Genomic DNA, 17,539 nt, shown 5'->3' with positions numbered 1-17,539 from the left:
GCTTTGTCTTATGATATCATGTTCTTGGCACACATAGTTGGAATGCAAAATAGAAAACACAGAGGAGATGCCTGTGCCTTAAGAAGGAAGATCTCCAGGGGAAAAGGACTGGGTAACAGGTTTTTTTGTGCCTTGCAGTCATAAGCTTAGAGAAGAGGTCTGTGTTCCTTTCTCTTGCATATTTTCTGCCTGGGCTGTATCTCTGGACCTACCCAGAAATACTTTCAGGTGTGTTTGGCAGCAGGGCTTAAACCAAAGTTGATGAATAGGCTTGTTCCACTTTCATGAAATTTATTAGTATTAATTCAGAAATATACAGACCAATGAATACAATGACATTCAGCATGCAGAAACACTGGAAGGAAAACATGAACAAAAATGGGCCTTCATAGAAGGTGATAAATTATCAAGATTCTTCTCTGTCCCAATTCTGGAAATGCTGCAGAAGTCGGGACTATGCAAAGTGAGAAGCACTTGAGTGGAAAAGATAGCTAGACTGGGGTAAGCCAGTCTTACAAACCTCATCATTAGCAACCAACACTTCTGTAAATTCAAGGGATGTTAAAGTCCGTAAAGTTCAAAGGAGCTTTATAGGTGCCTTTGATGGAAAGCTACTTCTAGTAGTATTAGTTTCCATTTTTCCTAGAAGGCATCCAGTTCACACTGAGTTTTGCAGAATCCAGAACAGGAAACCACAGGTTTAATAAATAATGTTATACTTTTATCTGAGAGATGGTAAGTGGCTCCCACTCTACACAAAAGAGTTTAAAATCCAAAATAAGTTAATATTGTGAAGAAAAGGTTTAATGTTCAAGAGCAAGGTGAGGGGGGAAAAAAGGGCTTCAACCTCCTAACTGGACTAAAGGCAGAGTCTGGCAACACTGTTTCCCTGTCACTGAACCTATTAGAAATGACACCTGTTTTGCATGTCACACCATACCAGCTTCTCAGACTTCACTAAAATTTCCAGAGAGGAGAAACAAATCCTCAAACTAAAACTTAGCAACTTAAGTGCTGCAGTCACAGACAATGAAAAGCACTTACAAGTTTTAAAAACATAAAATCTCTGGAAATCTCCTTTTCTCTACAACATGAGATCTTTCTGCATAGACCCAACAGTCATTAGGTGATTTGTATTCATGGCAGTTTGACGTATCTCCTTCCAGAAGTTCAATCAGTTTATCTCAATTCAACTTGCCATAACAAACAGCAGCAAAGGACCAAATTAATTTGCTTCAAACCGGTTCCTAACTATGCAGTGACTATTTTTTAAAGGAGAGAGTAGAACAGTAGCAAAACAAAACCAAAACCATCCAAGCTGGAGTTGCGCTGAAGCATCTTCATGTTGTGGGGAAATTACCTTTTTGAAAGAAATAGATAAGATAACAATGCTTGTATCTTTTGTTTTAAGTAACAAACACCTGAGGGACAAGTTGTGCCACTCTTGTGGCAGTTCTCTAAAGCTGGTAACATACATACATCAGTCAGGAAGAAAGTCTTTAGAGATCCCATGCTTGGTGTGAGAGACCAGAAAACTGCCAGGGGTTTTCTGCTATAAACACACCAATACTCTGCAGAATCAAAGCCTTCAGCAAGAAGTCAGCCTCTGTAACAGCCACGATTTTCCTCCGCTATATAGAACAACTAAAAACTTGTAAAAACAAACAAAGTAGCTTCTGCTTTTAGAAATCTTGTGCCTCTTCCTTAAGGCACTTCTGGAACCGTAGCACTAACACACCAGATAATTGAGGAAGACAGTCCCAAAACTTTATGTTATAAAACAGGGATAGAAATCACTGGAGACACTTGAGTCCTCCTTCCACAGCTTCATGTCCATCTCCAAGAGCGGTGGAGCTGTCACACAAGCTCACGTGAGCTTGACAGACATACTCTGAAATCTCTTCAGCCTGTTAGCAGCAGCCACCACATAGAAGTGTTTCTGTGAACAGAACAGAACAGTTCAAGTGTGAGCACAACCAAGGCAAAGGAACTTTGCTGCAGCTGACAGGGATTTTTCTTCCAGGTAAATCCATTTCCTTCTAGTGACCCCCAGCTTGTGTGGGTTGCAGTGGTTCCTGCACAGCAGCTGGGGCTGTGAGGTTCTCCAGTGTTATTAGGAATTGTATAGTGATAGGTCTTTAGATTATGTCATCTTTAAAATGCAAGTGCAGAACTTTGCCACCAAGCAGTTGCAGTGCAGGACTGAATGAAGTGTAAGCCTCTGGTTTAACTCCTTGGCAAGGAATTGCAACTTCCCAATGACAGAAGAGAAGGAAATGGTCATCACTGAGTTTGCCTTACAATTCTTTTTAACAAGATCACTGGGTTCACCTTTTAGGATCAATTATCTACAATCAAATAGAGACTCAAACACAAATTATTATCTTTCACTTCATAAAAACTTAGTTCAGAAGGAGCCTGGGGTCATCAGAAAGATCCTGAAGAGTTCTCTCAATGGGTGTAAGCCTAATTTTTTTTTTCTCTCTTCCACACTTCTATTCTGCAGTGGGAGGCACAAACTGCCTAAAGTTGTATCCCTACTCCATAGTCACAACAGATCCATGCAACTGTTACCAATGGAAAGAGTATAAAGAGAATGAACATTTAATATAAGGCAGCATCAGACTGAACATGTAGAAAGAAAGTATATCTTTCTAAACTTCTAAACACCAATCAGAAAGAGTGAAAATTGAAACCAAACTTGCTAGAAACAGAAGCAATATCCTTCTGCAGGACAAAACAACTTCCAGGTAAAAATAGACTTCACAACTGGTATTTACAATCAAGAAGCCTGTGGGCACAGTGAGCCCACACACAAGGGGAGGGAATGGCTCTGCCTGTGTTGTGCTGATGTTCCCTGTGGAAGCAGATTTGCCAGCCTTTGTGTATTTACCTTCCATTTCCTGTGGGCCATGTAACTCTGCAGCAGCAGCTGGGACTTCAGGCGGAGCTTGGACTTCTGGGCCTTGGCAGGGAGGTTGTTGAGCCACTCGTGCTTCAGACACTGCGTCGCGCTCATCCGGCAGCTGCAGGGGAGAGATCTGCCGTGAAAACTCAGTCCCCTTTGCTCATTTCCTCACTGCCCTGAGCCCCTCTTTATTAGTGATAAGGAAACTGCCTCAAATGAATGAACACAGTGAAAATGCTGTTCATGCCCGTGCATGGGATCCTAATGGCATCCTGCACTCTCCAGCAGGAGGGGCGAGTGGGATGCTGGTGGCTCTGCAGTGGCTTGGTTGAGCTGTGGTTAAGTTCATGAGGTAATGTATCATTTTATGATGCAAATTCAGAACTTTGCTAACAGAAGAATAACGTTTGTGGTGTTACCTGTCTGCCCTGACAGCACAAGCCCATTCTGTGCCTCATATTTAAAAAGCACAATTGTCTATTCACCCTAAACTTGGATGAAGCTAAGCATACTTTATATCCTAACATCCAAAAATGGGCCAAAATGCCAGAGGCTATCCTAAAAGCTTTGAGAAATATACGGTAATAGTAGAAATCTTGAGGTACAGATGTTGAGAAAGAAGTTTAATTTGCCTTTTTTCAAATCAAAAGCCTATGCCCAACTCCTGAGCTCTGTCTGAGCTGTCACTGAGATGATGAGAAGACAACTCCTGCCTGCTCACCCCGATTTCAGCAGTCAGGGGAGGGGGCTGCAGATCTTGCACAAGGCCAGACCCACTGTCCCAGTGGGGCAAAGGTGCCTGGTCTGCAGGAGAGCAGGGGCTGCCACACTTTGTGAACAACTGGGCCGACTAATCACTGCTCTCTGCAACTCACTGATAACACTCTTCTCTCACATGCTCGTTTCATTCACAGCTTCTAACCAGACCTTGCAGAGTGTCCCTCTGGAGACCCTAATCCCATTGCACAGAAAAATTGAAGACTCCAAAGCAAAGTTTACAGTATCACAGCAAATCATCATCACAGTCTGAGAAGAAATCCTTACATTTCTCCTGCTGGCAATATGCTAAATTTCAGTTAATTCTTTGCTTTTCATAGGAACCTATTGTTTAAAATGTAATTAGTACTAGAACTGATTTGTCTGATTTAGGCAATGATCAGAAAGTTGTTAATATTCTAAGCACTCCTTTGAATTCCCCTCAAACACACAATCTGTTTTACTGTATGCATCATTTCCTGGTTTGATTAGTTTTGTGTCAGTACTCAGCAAGAGAAAAATTTCTCCACCCAGCCAACCCCCCAGTCGTGGTCTGACATCAATATCATCCTCATTCTCTTCTTTGTTTCATATGTGCAATCACTTTTTCTAACAGTGGAGCCAAGAATGAGAAGCCACATGCAGAGTTAAGTCCCAAACACTCCCTAATATCTCCCAAAAGCCTGTAGACCACTTAAGAAGAGAACAATGCACATTCTCACAGCTGCAGCTTCCATTTATCCTCCATGGCATTCAAGTGGCATTTTTGCAATTTGTGACAGTCCAAGCTAACAATAGAAATAGTTTTTGCTCAGAGAAGCAAGAGCTTTAGAGACCGATTCCTATACTGCAAATTCTTCCAGATTCTCAGTGTTCTGCCTGTATTGATGCTACTGTGAAAAGCAGCTTTCCTCAGTCAGGGTACATGGACACTTTCCTTTAAAACAAGGGCTTCTGAATCACTGAGGAACTGCCCAGCAAGCCCAGAGACAGCACACAAAAATGTCACATAGTAAGTTGTCATTGTTGGCTACAATCCAAACAGCTGCTTGGTAGGAATTTAGTATCATTGGTGCTACTGTCCCCACAATCAGACACAGCGGTACCTTTTCTCCTTCACAAGTAGTCTGGAAATAAAGTCTTTGGCTTCCTCCGAGAGCTGTTCAAATGCTTCTGCATCAAAATCCCAGCTGCAATTGACTACATAATTCATTGTCTCTGCATCAGTCTCTCCCAGGAATGGGGACAGGCCACTAAGCCTTAAAAAAAGAAAGAAGGGGAGGGGAGAAGAGCAGTTATCATATGCAAGATGTGTTTTTTCCTTCTATGAATCCTCTGCTTTATTACTGTTATGTTATGGGGGGGAAAGGCTCCTCTCAGCTATGGAGGATTCCACTTCTCAGTCCCTGCCATGATAAGGCAACAGTCTGGGGCAATAAATTCAGCATTACCCCCTAGCAGTTCACTCAGGTCAGGGAGCAACATTAATAGAACCCCAAGGAATGGATTCAGTGAGGATTTAGGTACATCCTTTAGTGTCTTCCCAGCTAGAAAAGCTAGAGGGACTCAAGAGCTTTCCCAAATCAGGGCCCGTACCCATATGTGGGTTGAATTAAACAGAATTCTGAACAATAGATTACTTTTTACAATTAGCCTCTAAGCCCAGATTTATTGCTTCCATCATCTATTACTTCATTCAGTTGGGTTTTGGCTAACATACAAATTTAAACCAGAAATTTATCCAGTTCACAGAAAACATATGTGAAAGATTCTGGGATGCAAAACAAGCTTATCAAAAGGTGGAGACTTTGGACAGACAAGCTGTCCATGGTTGCCATCCAGATATCAGAGAAAAGTTTTAGCCCTGTTCATGACAGGTCATTTCTTAGACCCATGGCCTAACACAGACAATATTAATTCTCCTGTGCAGATGCACACCAAGTCTAAGATCATAAAATTATCAGATTACAAATTTAAAAATTAATTCAAGTCCTCAAAAACACAATCAAAATTTAAATTCTCACACATTTTGGGCAACTTTTCAGGGTTAAAAAAAAAGACCTGACCCATTTTACTTTGCTGAATAAGATGATAAGGGAGAAGAACATTTACATATTTATCAAAAGGATCATTTGGTGTTTAGACACTCTGGACACACAGCGAGGTGCCTCTGTATGAAAAGCTGGGGGGTTGAACAGAATTAATTAGGAGGAGTCACAGCCAGATGGGCTCAGTGGCTGCTGCATTCCTGCCCTGCAGGGCCCTCAGAGCCACCACACGACCCCTGGCAGGGCCACTCACAGCATGTACGTGATGACACCCACGCTCCACATGTCCGTGGGGAAGGAAACAAAGTCGTAGTTCACCACTTCGGGAGCCAGGAACTCCGGTGTCCCGAAATTCACCTTCAGCTTCTCACAGGGTTTGTACCTGTACCAGGAAAAGAGCCACAAGTGAGGAGCTGGGGAGTTCATCTCACCAAGGGAAGAGCAAGGTTTTTGGGAGCATGGCAGCGGAGCAGAGCCAGGAGGAAGACCAAGGACACTAAACCTTGCGAAGGGCTCTCCCAAAGAGTGGTAGCAGCTTTATCTCTGCCAGGCACCACAGGATACCTTCCAGCAGATGTTGTCCAAAATCCATAAAATATAAAACAAAGCATCTTTGTTTATACAGGATTTGGAGAGCATTTGATTAGTGGGATGTACTCAACTACAGCTCAGGACAGACATCTGCATCACAGATATGAACACAATACAGCTACTAAGGTGGAACTGGAGAGGATTAGAGTGACCCCATATAGGGGAAATGACTCAGTTCTATTGCTTAACAGGGAAAGGTTATGAAGCTGAACCAGTAACAATTGACACTGATGGCAGTTGGAGTAACATCCGTGTTCAGGCAGAACAAGCCACTAAAGCACTGCTTTTAAATCTCTTTCTCCTGGAGGATCTTGTTCGCAAAACTGCTTCAGCAGAAGTTTGTATCTTTACCCTCCCAATTTAAAAAAACAAACAAACAAAACCCCAAACTCAACGTACATTTTTTTTTTTCCTTTCTGAAGTATTTTATGGAAACAAAGTCCTTGAACAGATACCTATATACAAACACATATATATATATATATATATATATATATAAGCATGAATGTACCAGCTTTTAGCTTAAGAAAAACCTCAAAGGGTTTAAAAATAAATAGATAAATGTTATTGTCTTACTGTCATAGTAACAGAAATAATTCCTTTTTATTCTAGGGCAATGGACTCATGCTCTCACAGCTTTTCTTTAACAAACTCATGCAAGCAAAATAAAAGAATGGAGAAAAGTTCCTATTTCTCTGAGGGTTTCCTGTTTCACATGGGATGGCTCAAACATGGGGATTTTTTTCTTTTTTTTTTCCTTCAATCAACTTAGCTACTTAAAGAGTTTAGCAGATAATTTCTACAATTAGAACCTGCACCATGAAACCCTGCAGTCAAGAAGTCTCTGGGAGCCTTCACAGTGTCCCTAGAGTAAAAGCTCTACATGGGGAATAATTTTGAGATAATTAGAACAGTAGTATAGCCTTATCCAAGAGAAATGTTATTTGAAAAAGTAATTAGATAATTAATGCACACAGCAGAAGACTCATGCCTGCAAAAGCATAATGCTCAGCTCCCTCACACAGAATTATTACAAAGCCATCAAAACACAACCCCCCACCAAAGAACTACCAGAAACATGTCAGAGGTTTGTGGGTTTGATTTGGTTTTGTTTTTTAAAATAAATTCACAACTGAACTTTCTTACCTCCTTGCTAATCCAAAGTCAATGATTTTAATCTGGTTTCCTGTGTGATTTACACATAGTATGTTTTCAGGCTACAAAAAGAGAAGATGGTATTTTGAGTTAAATGTTTGAGACAGAGATCTAGAAAAAGATGGATAGTATAGATGTCCCTCCATAAAAAGCCACACAAAACAGATCAAATGCACCCAAGGTTTTTTTTCCCAATGAGAATATTTTTCAAGGTGGGGATGAGGGGTTGATGGGATCCAAATGTATTACAACTGCAGAACTGTCTACGAGTCAACCTGGTCTAATATCATTTGTGTAAGGTGCTGTGTAAACAAGCAGGAAAAAAACAGCTTGTATTTCTGTTTAAAAATTATCAGTTATTAAGGGACCATTAGGAAAACATTGCAATTTTGCTGCAGGTTGGTTCCAGGCAGTAAAAAGCACAAACTATGGAAGACGATTGAACAGGTATTTGAACACGGTTACAAAGGGATAGGGGAAATGGAGGGAAGACTGTGGGCACTTCTAGCCAAGGAGGTTTTGGGTGGGGCTTTTTGTCACTGATGACAAAAGGGGATTGCTTAATCTTACAGAGAATGAAAAGCTTCTGATTTAAGAAAGGCAAAAGCCCAGAATCCTGATCATTTTACTATTCCAAGCATACTGAACAGACATTGGAAAAAAGTAATGAATCTCTAGAGCTCCATTCATTGTAGCTATTAAGCCTATTCCTTTATGACGTGAGTCCATGAAATGAGAAATTACTCCTCAGTAATTAGAGACTCTGTAAACCAGCACCACTAAAGCACGAACAACTGACCTTCAGATCTAAGTGGAGTATATAATGCTGGTGCAAGTAGTGGACTCCTTCACAAATCTGTTTGGTGAACAGGATGGCATCCAGCTCAGTCAGATGGTAGTTTTCATCTGTGATCCGGTCAAATAATTCCCCACCATCAAGACTAAAATTTTGACATAGAAAAGCATTAAAAACCCTAAAATCTTGCATTAGCCCAATTTATTTCCAAATTGGGAATTAGGCTCTGTAATCGAGGGTCCTAACAAAACATCCAATATTAAGTGTATCAGTAGCCTCAACGACTTCAAGAGACTTACTTCTCTTGAAATTTAGTATCAATCTAAATTTGAAAATGGAAATGTTGTCACTAATATTTGAGGGGATACATGTCAAACCCAAAGCCACATGACCTGGTGATCCTATGGGACCGGGAGAATCTACAGGGAGTACTAAACTATATGTTATTCACTCATCTTATTAGTCAAGGCAATAAAAGTCTTCAACCTACAAAATTTACTAAATGGAACTTCTCAAACTGAAAGCTGTTTTACACGAGCTGACAACTGAACTTAATTCTGCACGGAACTTAAGAGAAAATTAGTCAGAGATAGAGCTCTGACAAGAAATTACCTTTAAAACATTGTTATTTCCTTCTGAAAGTGAGATCAACTCTCTCTCAGGCTGGGAAACTACTCACCTCTTCACAGCTCAGAATTATCATTCCCTATTTCGTTTAGTGACCTGAGAAAACCCAAACATCTGACAATTCCCAAGATCATTTAAACTTACTATTCCATGATCAAAGTGATATTATTTTTGGCTTCAAAAGCATCATAAAGCTGGATCAGATTCACGTGATTTAACTGGTTCATGATGTTAATTTCATTTTTTACTTCCTCCTGAAAAAAATAACGAAGGGACAAAAAATGAGCAAAATGCACTCCTTAAATTTCAACATACCAAAACAGAATTATTTGTAAAGTCCAACAACAGCTACATCACAGATCTCATGGGGATTGGACGTTTCATCATGAATACAAGAGATGATGAAGATTGACACCAAGCCCAAGATTTTGCAGTATTTGATGGTACTCAAGGATGAGCTGCCCCTCCCAGGGCAGCTTGGGGCAGTGGCGTTGGGTCTGGCAGGGAGGGCAGGGTCAGGGCTCCCAGCAGTGTGGTTACCTTCTCCTTGGCTCCTTTCACTTTTATGATTTTGGCTGCCAGGTTGAGCCCCGTCGATATTTCCGTGCACTTGTGAACTTGCCCAAAACGCCCCCTGTGGATGCCAAGGAAAAGATGGGAAACCAGCTCAGCAGAGCTCAGCACAGAAACCTCTCCTACGACTATTCTTATCATGAGCAAAAATAGCCCGGTACAAAGTGAACGGAGTCGGGTGGCCAGCAGCATAGAGCTCCTCTTTCTCTCAGCTTATGAAGGATTAGTTTTATCTTTCCAGCCAGTTGTTCAGTGCTTACATTAAAATATTAAGCCCCCTTGGTCCTGCTGAGGTATGATGGCCTGGCCATGCTCTGGCTCCCTTCTGTAACTGGACCCCCTCGCTGTCCTTCAGGGATGTGGTAGTGGGTATATTAACAAGGATATTTCTGTCCTGATCTCAGAACTTTTTAAATGAGCATAAGACCAGTAACTGTAGCCATTCCGCAGACTGCATTTCTGGCGTGCTGTAAATTTTACCCCATGTCACGCAGATACGTTACTGCCCCTTGGGATGATTTCTAAACACCATCTTCCCTGCTGTTGCATCACATTGCTTACACTTATTAAGCCATATTTGTATGTGGATCAATGTGTAAATCAAGCCTTCTTGTCACATAAGTAAGGATACAAGAATACAAAAGCTGAAGCAGCTGCAGACTTCCTATGAGTGAAAACTAAACATAAGGTCAAAATAATTATAACTCTTCCTCAGTTTTCTTTAATATGCAGCTCAGCATAGCAAAAAAAAAAAAAAAAAAGATTTTGGAAGTTGCCTGACTTAATGGGCTTTGTTGATATCAGATGCTCTGAATCTGTCTGCCTTAAGGGTACAGGTTTTTCTCACAACGCTGAGGCCAGGATTATTGTAACAAATGAAAAAACCAGTCATCCAAGACGGCAGTCAGGCATCTGAAAATGGAGCTGGGGCAGAAACCAGCCATCTAGGGCACACCCTTGATGTAGGAGCAGCTGTGATGGCCCGAAGGGCTCCAGGATGAACCCCCTCCCTCTGGCTGCAGGGAGCTGTTTGTGCCGCTCACACGCACACCCTGGGGCCAGCTGTGGAGCTCTGCAGCTCCCTGCATTTCCCCAGCAGCAGCACAGCATGGGGACAGCCACACTTACCCCCCCAGGACCTCGTGACGACACACGGAGTAGCACGCGGTCACCTCTGCTTGCTTGACGCTCACGATGCGGTGCTCGAAAGGAGCCGGAGGAGAGGGGCTGTCATCTGCACAGGGGACAGGCTGGTCACTGACACCTCTGCACACATCACTGCCCTGTGTCACCTCCTCACACCACGGATTTCACCCCACTGGATGTGAGGGGCTTTCACTGCTAACTCCCTTTTACAGATGAGGAATAAAGTCCCAGAACTGAGATCAGGATCCCACCTCCTGAATCTCCTCTCTGTTTTTAACACAGTAAACCCACTGGACACCCTTAGGAGACCAGCATCTTAGTTTATGCATTAACAGAAAGGATCACTTGAAAAAATTATCTGAAAGCTTGAAAAAATTATACTCGATCATCTTTTAATCGTTACATGACAGCCAGAAAAACCAGCAAAAATACACAGCACTGAGGAATGAGGACAGTGACTGATAAAATCATGAGGTTCCTCTTAGCAGCAAGAATTTTGGAGACAATTTCCAAATTAAAGCTGCAATTATTAGCATTACAACTATTAAGTTTAGTCTGTTTGTGGTAAGCTAAATTAGTTAACTGCGATTACTTAATGTCCAAGATTTTCTAGGATAAATCTTCATTAAACCAATTTTTGATGTCCCCCATTGAAAGCAATTTTATAATTAATCTCCAGGTATGTCAGGCTACAAGTTAACATGTTTTCAACTCATCTGCAGCCACTGTTCAGAACGCCAGAGCAGTCAGGTCATCTGCCCATGTCTGTACATTCTGGAACATACACATGTATATGCTGCCAGGAGAGAGCACTCCCTGAGACACTGCAACCAAGTGTCCCTCAGGAACCAAGAGATCCATGGCCAATAACAAAATAGGCCATGGTAAGAAACATTTCCTGCAGTACTTTTCGGTGCTCTGGATCTCCAGTCCAGAGTTGCTAACATGCGCCTGGTTTGCACACTCTATCTGAAGGAAAAAACGCTTCATCTAAAGAAAACGGATTTTTTCAAAATTCAAAATTTCAAAATTCTCATCTTCTGATCACACATACAGTTCACCCTATTTTATTTTAAATTTTTTTTCCCCAAAACACACTTTAAAAGGAAAGTTACTATTTAAAGAATCTGTGAATTGTTATTTACATAGTCAAAGGTACCCAAGGGAAAATGCTCTTGAAGTGTAAGACATGGGGGCTCTACTGAGCAATACTCCTGCTCTTATTGTCTATACAACAGGCACAAAATATATAGCACAAAATCCTCAATGTACAAGTTTCAAGAGTAACTGTGAACAACTCACCGATAATTTCTCCCTGAGTGGGAAGAGCTCTGCCAGCTTCCAGAGCTTTGGTCTTCCCCGGTGCCTCTCCTGTACACTGCCGAGTATCGTGCCCGCTTCCCCCCGGAGATGCAGACTCAGATTCTCTCCTCTCAGGCTTGGTATCTGTTGAAGATTTTTCTGCTTTTGCTGTTTCTTGATGGATTTTCACTTCTACCCCTGCACCTTTCACAGGCTCCTTTGCAGAGGTATTCTGTGAGGTTATGGGCTTGCATTTTAATTCCGATTTCTCTTCAGCCTTTTTACCTGGTTTGGGCTTGCTCAGGAATGGCTGTTGCTTCCCTGTTTGAGGTGCAAGTTCATTTTGCTTATTGTCCCCTTTAACTTCTGAATTTGGCTCAGAGCTGATGTTTTTAGGGCTCTGTTGAAGTTTTAATTTGTCAGGCAGCTGTTTGACTCCTTTCAAGTCTGCTGCTGTGGATTTCACTTTGGGACCTTTACCTTTGTTGTCACTTATGTTTCCCTCCTTGGCCATCTCAATCTTTTCTTTCATGTCAGTCATATGTACACTGATGGATATCCTGCAGAACAAACAGGAGAAATTTGATATTGATGCAGGTGGCCAGCCTGGTTTTTGTAACTTTGTGGAGGAAGAAAAATCTGTAAGTTTCCAAACCCACAAATTTCTACAGCATTGATAAAACCTAACTGTACCAGTCTTGCTGGGAAGGACTCACAAACACTAAGGGGAGAGCACCAAAAAGCATACTGATTCTTCTTCTGTGTCCTCATCTCTCTACATGTCTGCCCTTCTGCTGAACAAAATGTCTCACCCTGCAAAGGGTTAATCCCACATTTGAAAGCTTAGCACTTTTTGCAATTATTACAGTTGGTCTAATAAAACACCACTCATCTGGGCAGAGATAGTGATTGCCTTCCCAAATTACAGGCTGATTATCTAAATAGCTGGCTGCTCATATGGCTCTACAAATCTGATGGTTTGCATCCCCTTCCAGCTGGCTGACCTGCACACTCAGCCAGCTGGGTTTGGGTCTTCTGATGTGATAGCATTCTTTCCACAGCTTTCTCTTAAAAATCTAACTTTGATAAACTTTCTCACTCTATCAATACAATTTTCCTTGGCATTTTAACTATTGGAAAAGTTTAATGATTTTTTTCCCTCTTGTGTTAGAACCAATTCTCTGTGCTCCTAAAGTCCATCAGAGGCATTTGTGTGATAATGTTTGAGTCAACTGCTACTGCTCCAACCGTCATGAACAGTCTGATTTTACCGAGGCTGAATTGAAACTTTTGAAGTTGCAAAGTAGATTTTATACAATGGCAAATGAAGACAGTTTCTGATGTCTGGGAGAGAATGTATCTCATTTTCACAGAGGTTGTTATTGCCTCTTTCAGTGGAGCAACCTCACTACAAAAGATGTTATAAAAGAAAATGTTTCTGCTTTCATAAAACAAGAGTCTGAAATGTCTCATTTTCTGCACCTTTAACACCCTTGCGCTGTGCTGTGGATCTAAGCTGCTCTGGTGTGAGCTATGAGAGCAGCTGAACGCAGCTCTGAGCAAACACTTCCTCTGCTATCTAGACAAGCCTGAACTCAGTGGGACTCTCGGGCATTTCTCCAAGCTGGGGAACACAATGTTCCTTTGACGCCTCTGTGTGGGCTTACAAACTTCATTAGAAGTTGCATCCATTTTAGAGAGGCGTTTACCATTCTCATGTGACTTCACACTCCAAACCGTGACAGTACCCTGGGCAGGATGGCTGCAGCTGCCCCTGGGGTTTACTCCAGCTTCTGCCTTCCAGTTACCTGCTGACCTCCCTCATCCCCCAGCCAAAATCTGGGGCTCAGACACCAAATTTGTACACATGAAACACAGAGAAATTCCCCACCCAACATCATACATACACACGTAGGTGTGTACGGATGAGTGTGTCTATCACCCCCCCCCACACATATATAAACCACTTTATAGCCACCCACCCAGACAGAGAAGGCATTGGCAGTTACAATCTGCTACAGAAGTTCCATTTATTGGGGTTTAGTTGGCAGGAGTCTTTCGGTTGAGGGGTTTTGTTGTTTTATGTTGTGTGGGTTTTTAAAAATTTAAATAAATGGGATTAAAATAAAATCCTAGATAAAGAATTCCAAGGAAAATGGACTATGAAACACCTATATGAAAAAATGAACAATCTTTAGATGACCAAGGCACTGAAAACACTGAGGACAACAAACACAAGTTCTTTGGTTTTGTCATATACTAATAAATATCTCAAATTCCTTTCACCCCCAGCAATAAAGGAAGGACTAAGTGGTTTATAACTACTTGAGCTCCTCTGTTGTGGTCACCTTTCTATGTCAGTACACAGAATGCTGATACGTCAAACCCCTCCCTCCCGTCTGACTCCTGGGTTGCACAGAACTTTACACAGGGCCCCTTGAGCCTTCTGCCTTAATCCTCGTAAAGTCTCCCCACTCCTATCCCCTCATGCAGGAGCTGCCTCCCTTAATGGCCTGGCTTTCCTTCTTTCCCTTCTAACACATGAAAAGGTTTCAGGTCACACAGAAAGCTACCAACAAGGCCATTACCTGGTATGTGTCACTTCACACCCCGTGTCAGATATGGCCCAGGATGTGGAGGGCACAGCTTCCCGGGATGCCGCACTCGGTGCTGGAGGTTTGTTTTCATTCTTCCCCGGTTTCTGATGAACAAGCTGCCTGTGGCACTCATCAAGGCATGGGGCTCTATCCACGTTCTGTGCTTTAGCAGGAGCATTTTGGCTGCCTGCATGATCTTGATGTACGAAGGGAAGACCATTGCGTTGATTCAAAGCTTTGACACCGACGTCCTTTTGCTGTGGAGAGCTCTTAGAGCTCTGTATGTTGCCAGCACTTTCTATTCCTTGCTGCTGTGCTGTCCTCTCTTTAAGCTGTGGTTTGGAATCAGCTTTGTGGGCTATAGCACTAGAAGAGTTCACCTTCTCACATGCTCCCTTGTTTTCATCCAGCTTTTTCACGCTTTTTGTCTCTGAATAAAATAATCCATTACTAAACTATCCTTGGCAAATGTGATGGTAAAACATAGAAAGAATAAAGCAACACACCTCTCAAAATAACCTACAGAGTTACACCTGAAAAGATAGCAAGAAACCCTCCAAAAGGTTTAAAATCCTTACACCCTCAAGCTCGAGATACTACTAATGCTCATGGCTTAAAACCAGAGATTTACCTGCTCTGTGGCTTTCCAGCAGTGTCACAGATTGAACTTGGATTCCTTAAAGCAAACGAAAACCTGCAAGGCTCAAGCTCCTTGTATCTAAAATCTGAAATCACTCCGTGGGCAAATATAACGGGTAGTTAAGGCACTGTAGATCCTGCAGGACCCCTCCTGATTCCAATACACCCTCTACCCTTTTAGAGGGGAAGAGACACACCCAGCATTCATCACCTTCCCATGACAATGGCTGTGACTATTAACATTCAGCATGCCCAGACCACCAGCAACCAAGGTTTGCTCACAACTCTGTGTAGCTTTTGAGTCAGAATTGTGACCATTTGCTTTGTTTTTGTCACTTCCAAAGCGATGAAGCTAAAAAGGAGATTGCCCATAATGCAAAGGATTCACTGACAATTTGTGAAGACAACGGCATGACAGGGCCTGCTCAACATCACATTCACCCCTGTTGCAACTCCACAGGCATTAACAATGGATGCAACAGGGCAATGCCCTGAGAGATGCACCCTAAATAGGAACCTGGCCCTGACATGCCAATGAAACTTGCTGATCAAAAAAAGATATTCCCAGTGTCAACACGTCCCTTTTACAGAGAGGGTGAAGAGGGGGGCTGCTTCAGATATATTAATGGAAAAGAACTTACTAGGTTTGCTATGTGATATGGCCACTATCTTCACAGTATCTCCAAACAAGCTCTGCTCTCTGAATTCAGCTCACCAAAACCCAACTCAAAAACCCCCACCTCTTCAGCTAAACAAAGGTGCTCCTTTTAATTTCTGTGTCTTCTGGCTTTTTGTGGTGCCTGATCCTGGGGATAAATCATCATGTGAAGGTGGTGAGAACAATTCTATTTTCCCAGTACTGAGGGGCAAAGTTACTCAGTTCCATTTGAGTAATTCAGGTAGTGGGAAATAGTAGGCTATTAATTTCCAGTTTGTCTGCTGTACATTCTAGAGTCAAAGCTTGTAGCATGCCTGGAAGGATACATACCTTCCAGAGGCTTCTTGCTTTCAGTCTGGGTTCCTCTGTTACTAAGCACATGCTTAGGTTTTGCACCACTCTCCTCAGACTTATCTTTGGCCTAAAAATGACAGGGGAACACAGAAATAACAGTTACAGCCGAGAGTGTCTATTTCCCACCAGGTTCCTCCAACTATGTAGGCATTCAGACTCTGTAACATGGAAAGTAACATCTCTTAACTTATGAATTATTAGTCACTGCTGTGTTCACTTCCTTCTTCCAATCTCCCCCTGCCCTTGCAGGCAGGCATCCTTTTAAGACAACATAACACAGATTAATACATTAGCTCACTGCCTTTCAAAATTTTCACTGTCGTAGTTTTTGCCTCCTGTCATCTTTATTCCTATTGATTAACAAGTATGACATGTGAAACATGACACAGTAGAAAAAGAAATGACACTGTATTTCTGTAGCTTTTTAGCTAGAGACAGAATGAAAAGTAATGTTTCTGAATGTATTTGTCAAAACATATTTGTCTCAAGGTATCTAAAAATTTATTATTTGACCTGATAGAGGTGATACCAAAAAAGAGCCTCTAGCTTTATGGTAGCTCTTGTGTATGTACTTGACATTTCACATGTCACCTTTAGAATGATTAAAAACAGATTAAAAACGGAAGCAGATTTTTATTTTTAAGCAGTGTTTTTCCCCCAATTAGTTTGAGAGGTATTTTGTTATAGGACCACTAAAGACTTCACACAGCAATACATGTGAAATCAAATTACAACCAAACACTATTTAGCAAAAAGCATTACACAAAATTAGGAAAAGGCATAGTATTTCCTGTGGTTGGCATATAGTTAAAAAATCTAGTGATGAGCAGCCTCCTATCCTGATTTGTACAAGCAAATAAGCACCATGTAAAGTATTTCTGCAGGTAACTGATTACAAGACAGCTGCACATCAGCTCTTCACCTGTTAGTAAAAGCAGTTAAGGATTTCATGCACCAACCCTACAAATTGCACAGAGCCTCCCCATCTCCCCCTTCCCAAAAAAACCTCAAAACACCCAAAGAGTAAAAGTAGGAAAAAATCATTACCCTTTTTATTACAGCTCTAAGCAAACCTGCAACAATGACCAGGGTGAACATTATTCTTGCACAATCCTACATGCAAAGAAAGCCTTGGGTAAGTGACAGTTTAATGCCAGTGTGTTTTTCTCTGGTTTTTAAGTAAGAAGTTAGAGGTTTGGAACATAAGAAGCTCAATTCATAGTCTTTTGTTGACTCCAACCCCATAAAACTTTTCCATAAGCATTCCCATGGCATCCCTGGAATGCTGTCAACAAACAGCTTCACCCAGAAATGCAAACACAGCCTCCCCACTCCCAGCCCATCCCAAGCCAGCCTGTGATAAGCAGCGCCCTGTTACAAACAGCAAAG

The 17,539-nt window shown here is 41.9% G+C and overlaps 1 protein-coding gene across 6 annotated transcripts in view; it reads right to left on the bottom strand.

The window, feature by feature from the left end:
- Positions 1 to 274: 274 nt before the first annotated feature.
- The window catches only part of MYLK3 (myosin light chain kinase 3), a 45,095-nt gene continuing 27,830 nt past the window's right edge, over positions 275 to 17,539 (bottom strand). For 5 of the 6 annotated variants that reach the window (XM_032122262.1, XM_032122260.1, XM_032122261.1 and 2 more), the window contains 12 exons: positions 16,127 to 16,217; positions 14,491 to 14,929; positions 11,903 to 12,462; positions 10,583 to 10,688; positions 9,422 to 9,515; positions 9,026 to 9,135; positions 8,258 to 8,399; positions 7,450 to 7,520; positions 5,966 to 6,094; positions 4,771 to 4,923; positions 2,894 to 3,026; positions 275 to 1,939 (listed from right to left, as the gene is read on the bottom strand). In XM_032122262.1, coding sequence (XP_031978153.1) covers positions 1,868 to 1,939; positions 2,894 to 3,026; positions 4,771 to 4,923; positions 5,966 to 6,094; positions 7,450 to 7,520; positions 8,258 to 8,399; positions 9,026 to 9,135; positions 9,422 to 9,515; positions 10,583 to 10,688; positions 11,903 to 12,462; positions 14,491 to 14,929; positions 16,127 to 16,217 — 2,100 coding nt within the window. In that variant the 3' untranslated portion in view covers positions 275 to 1,867. Of the gene's footprint in view, positions 1,940 to 2,893; positions 3,027 to 4,770; positions 4,924 to 5,965; positions 6,095 to 7,449; positions 7,521 to 8,257; positions 8,400 to 9,025; positions 9,136 to 9,421; positions 9,516 to 10,582; positions 10,689 to 11,902; positions 12,463 to 14,490; positions 14,930 to 16,126; positions 16,218 to 17,197; positions 17,264 to 17,539 lie in introns of all 6 variants that reach the window. The other variant, XM_032122257.1, reaches the window with a different exon arrangement.

Source organism: Corvus moneduloides, chromosome 12 (assembly GCF_009650955.1).
Source record: "Corvus moneduloides isolate bCorMon1 chromosome 12, bCorMon1.pri, whole genome shotgun sequence".
In the NCBI taxonomy this organism is placed as follows: domain Eukaryota; kingdom Metazoa; phylum Chordata; class Aves; order Passeriformes; family Corvidae; genus Corvus; species Corvus moneduloides.
Note: the sequence above shows the minus strand (reverse complement) of the source record. Positions and strands in the feature narration are given on the sequence as shown.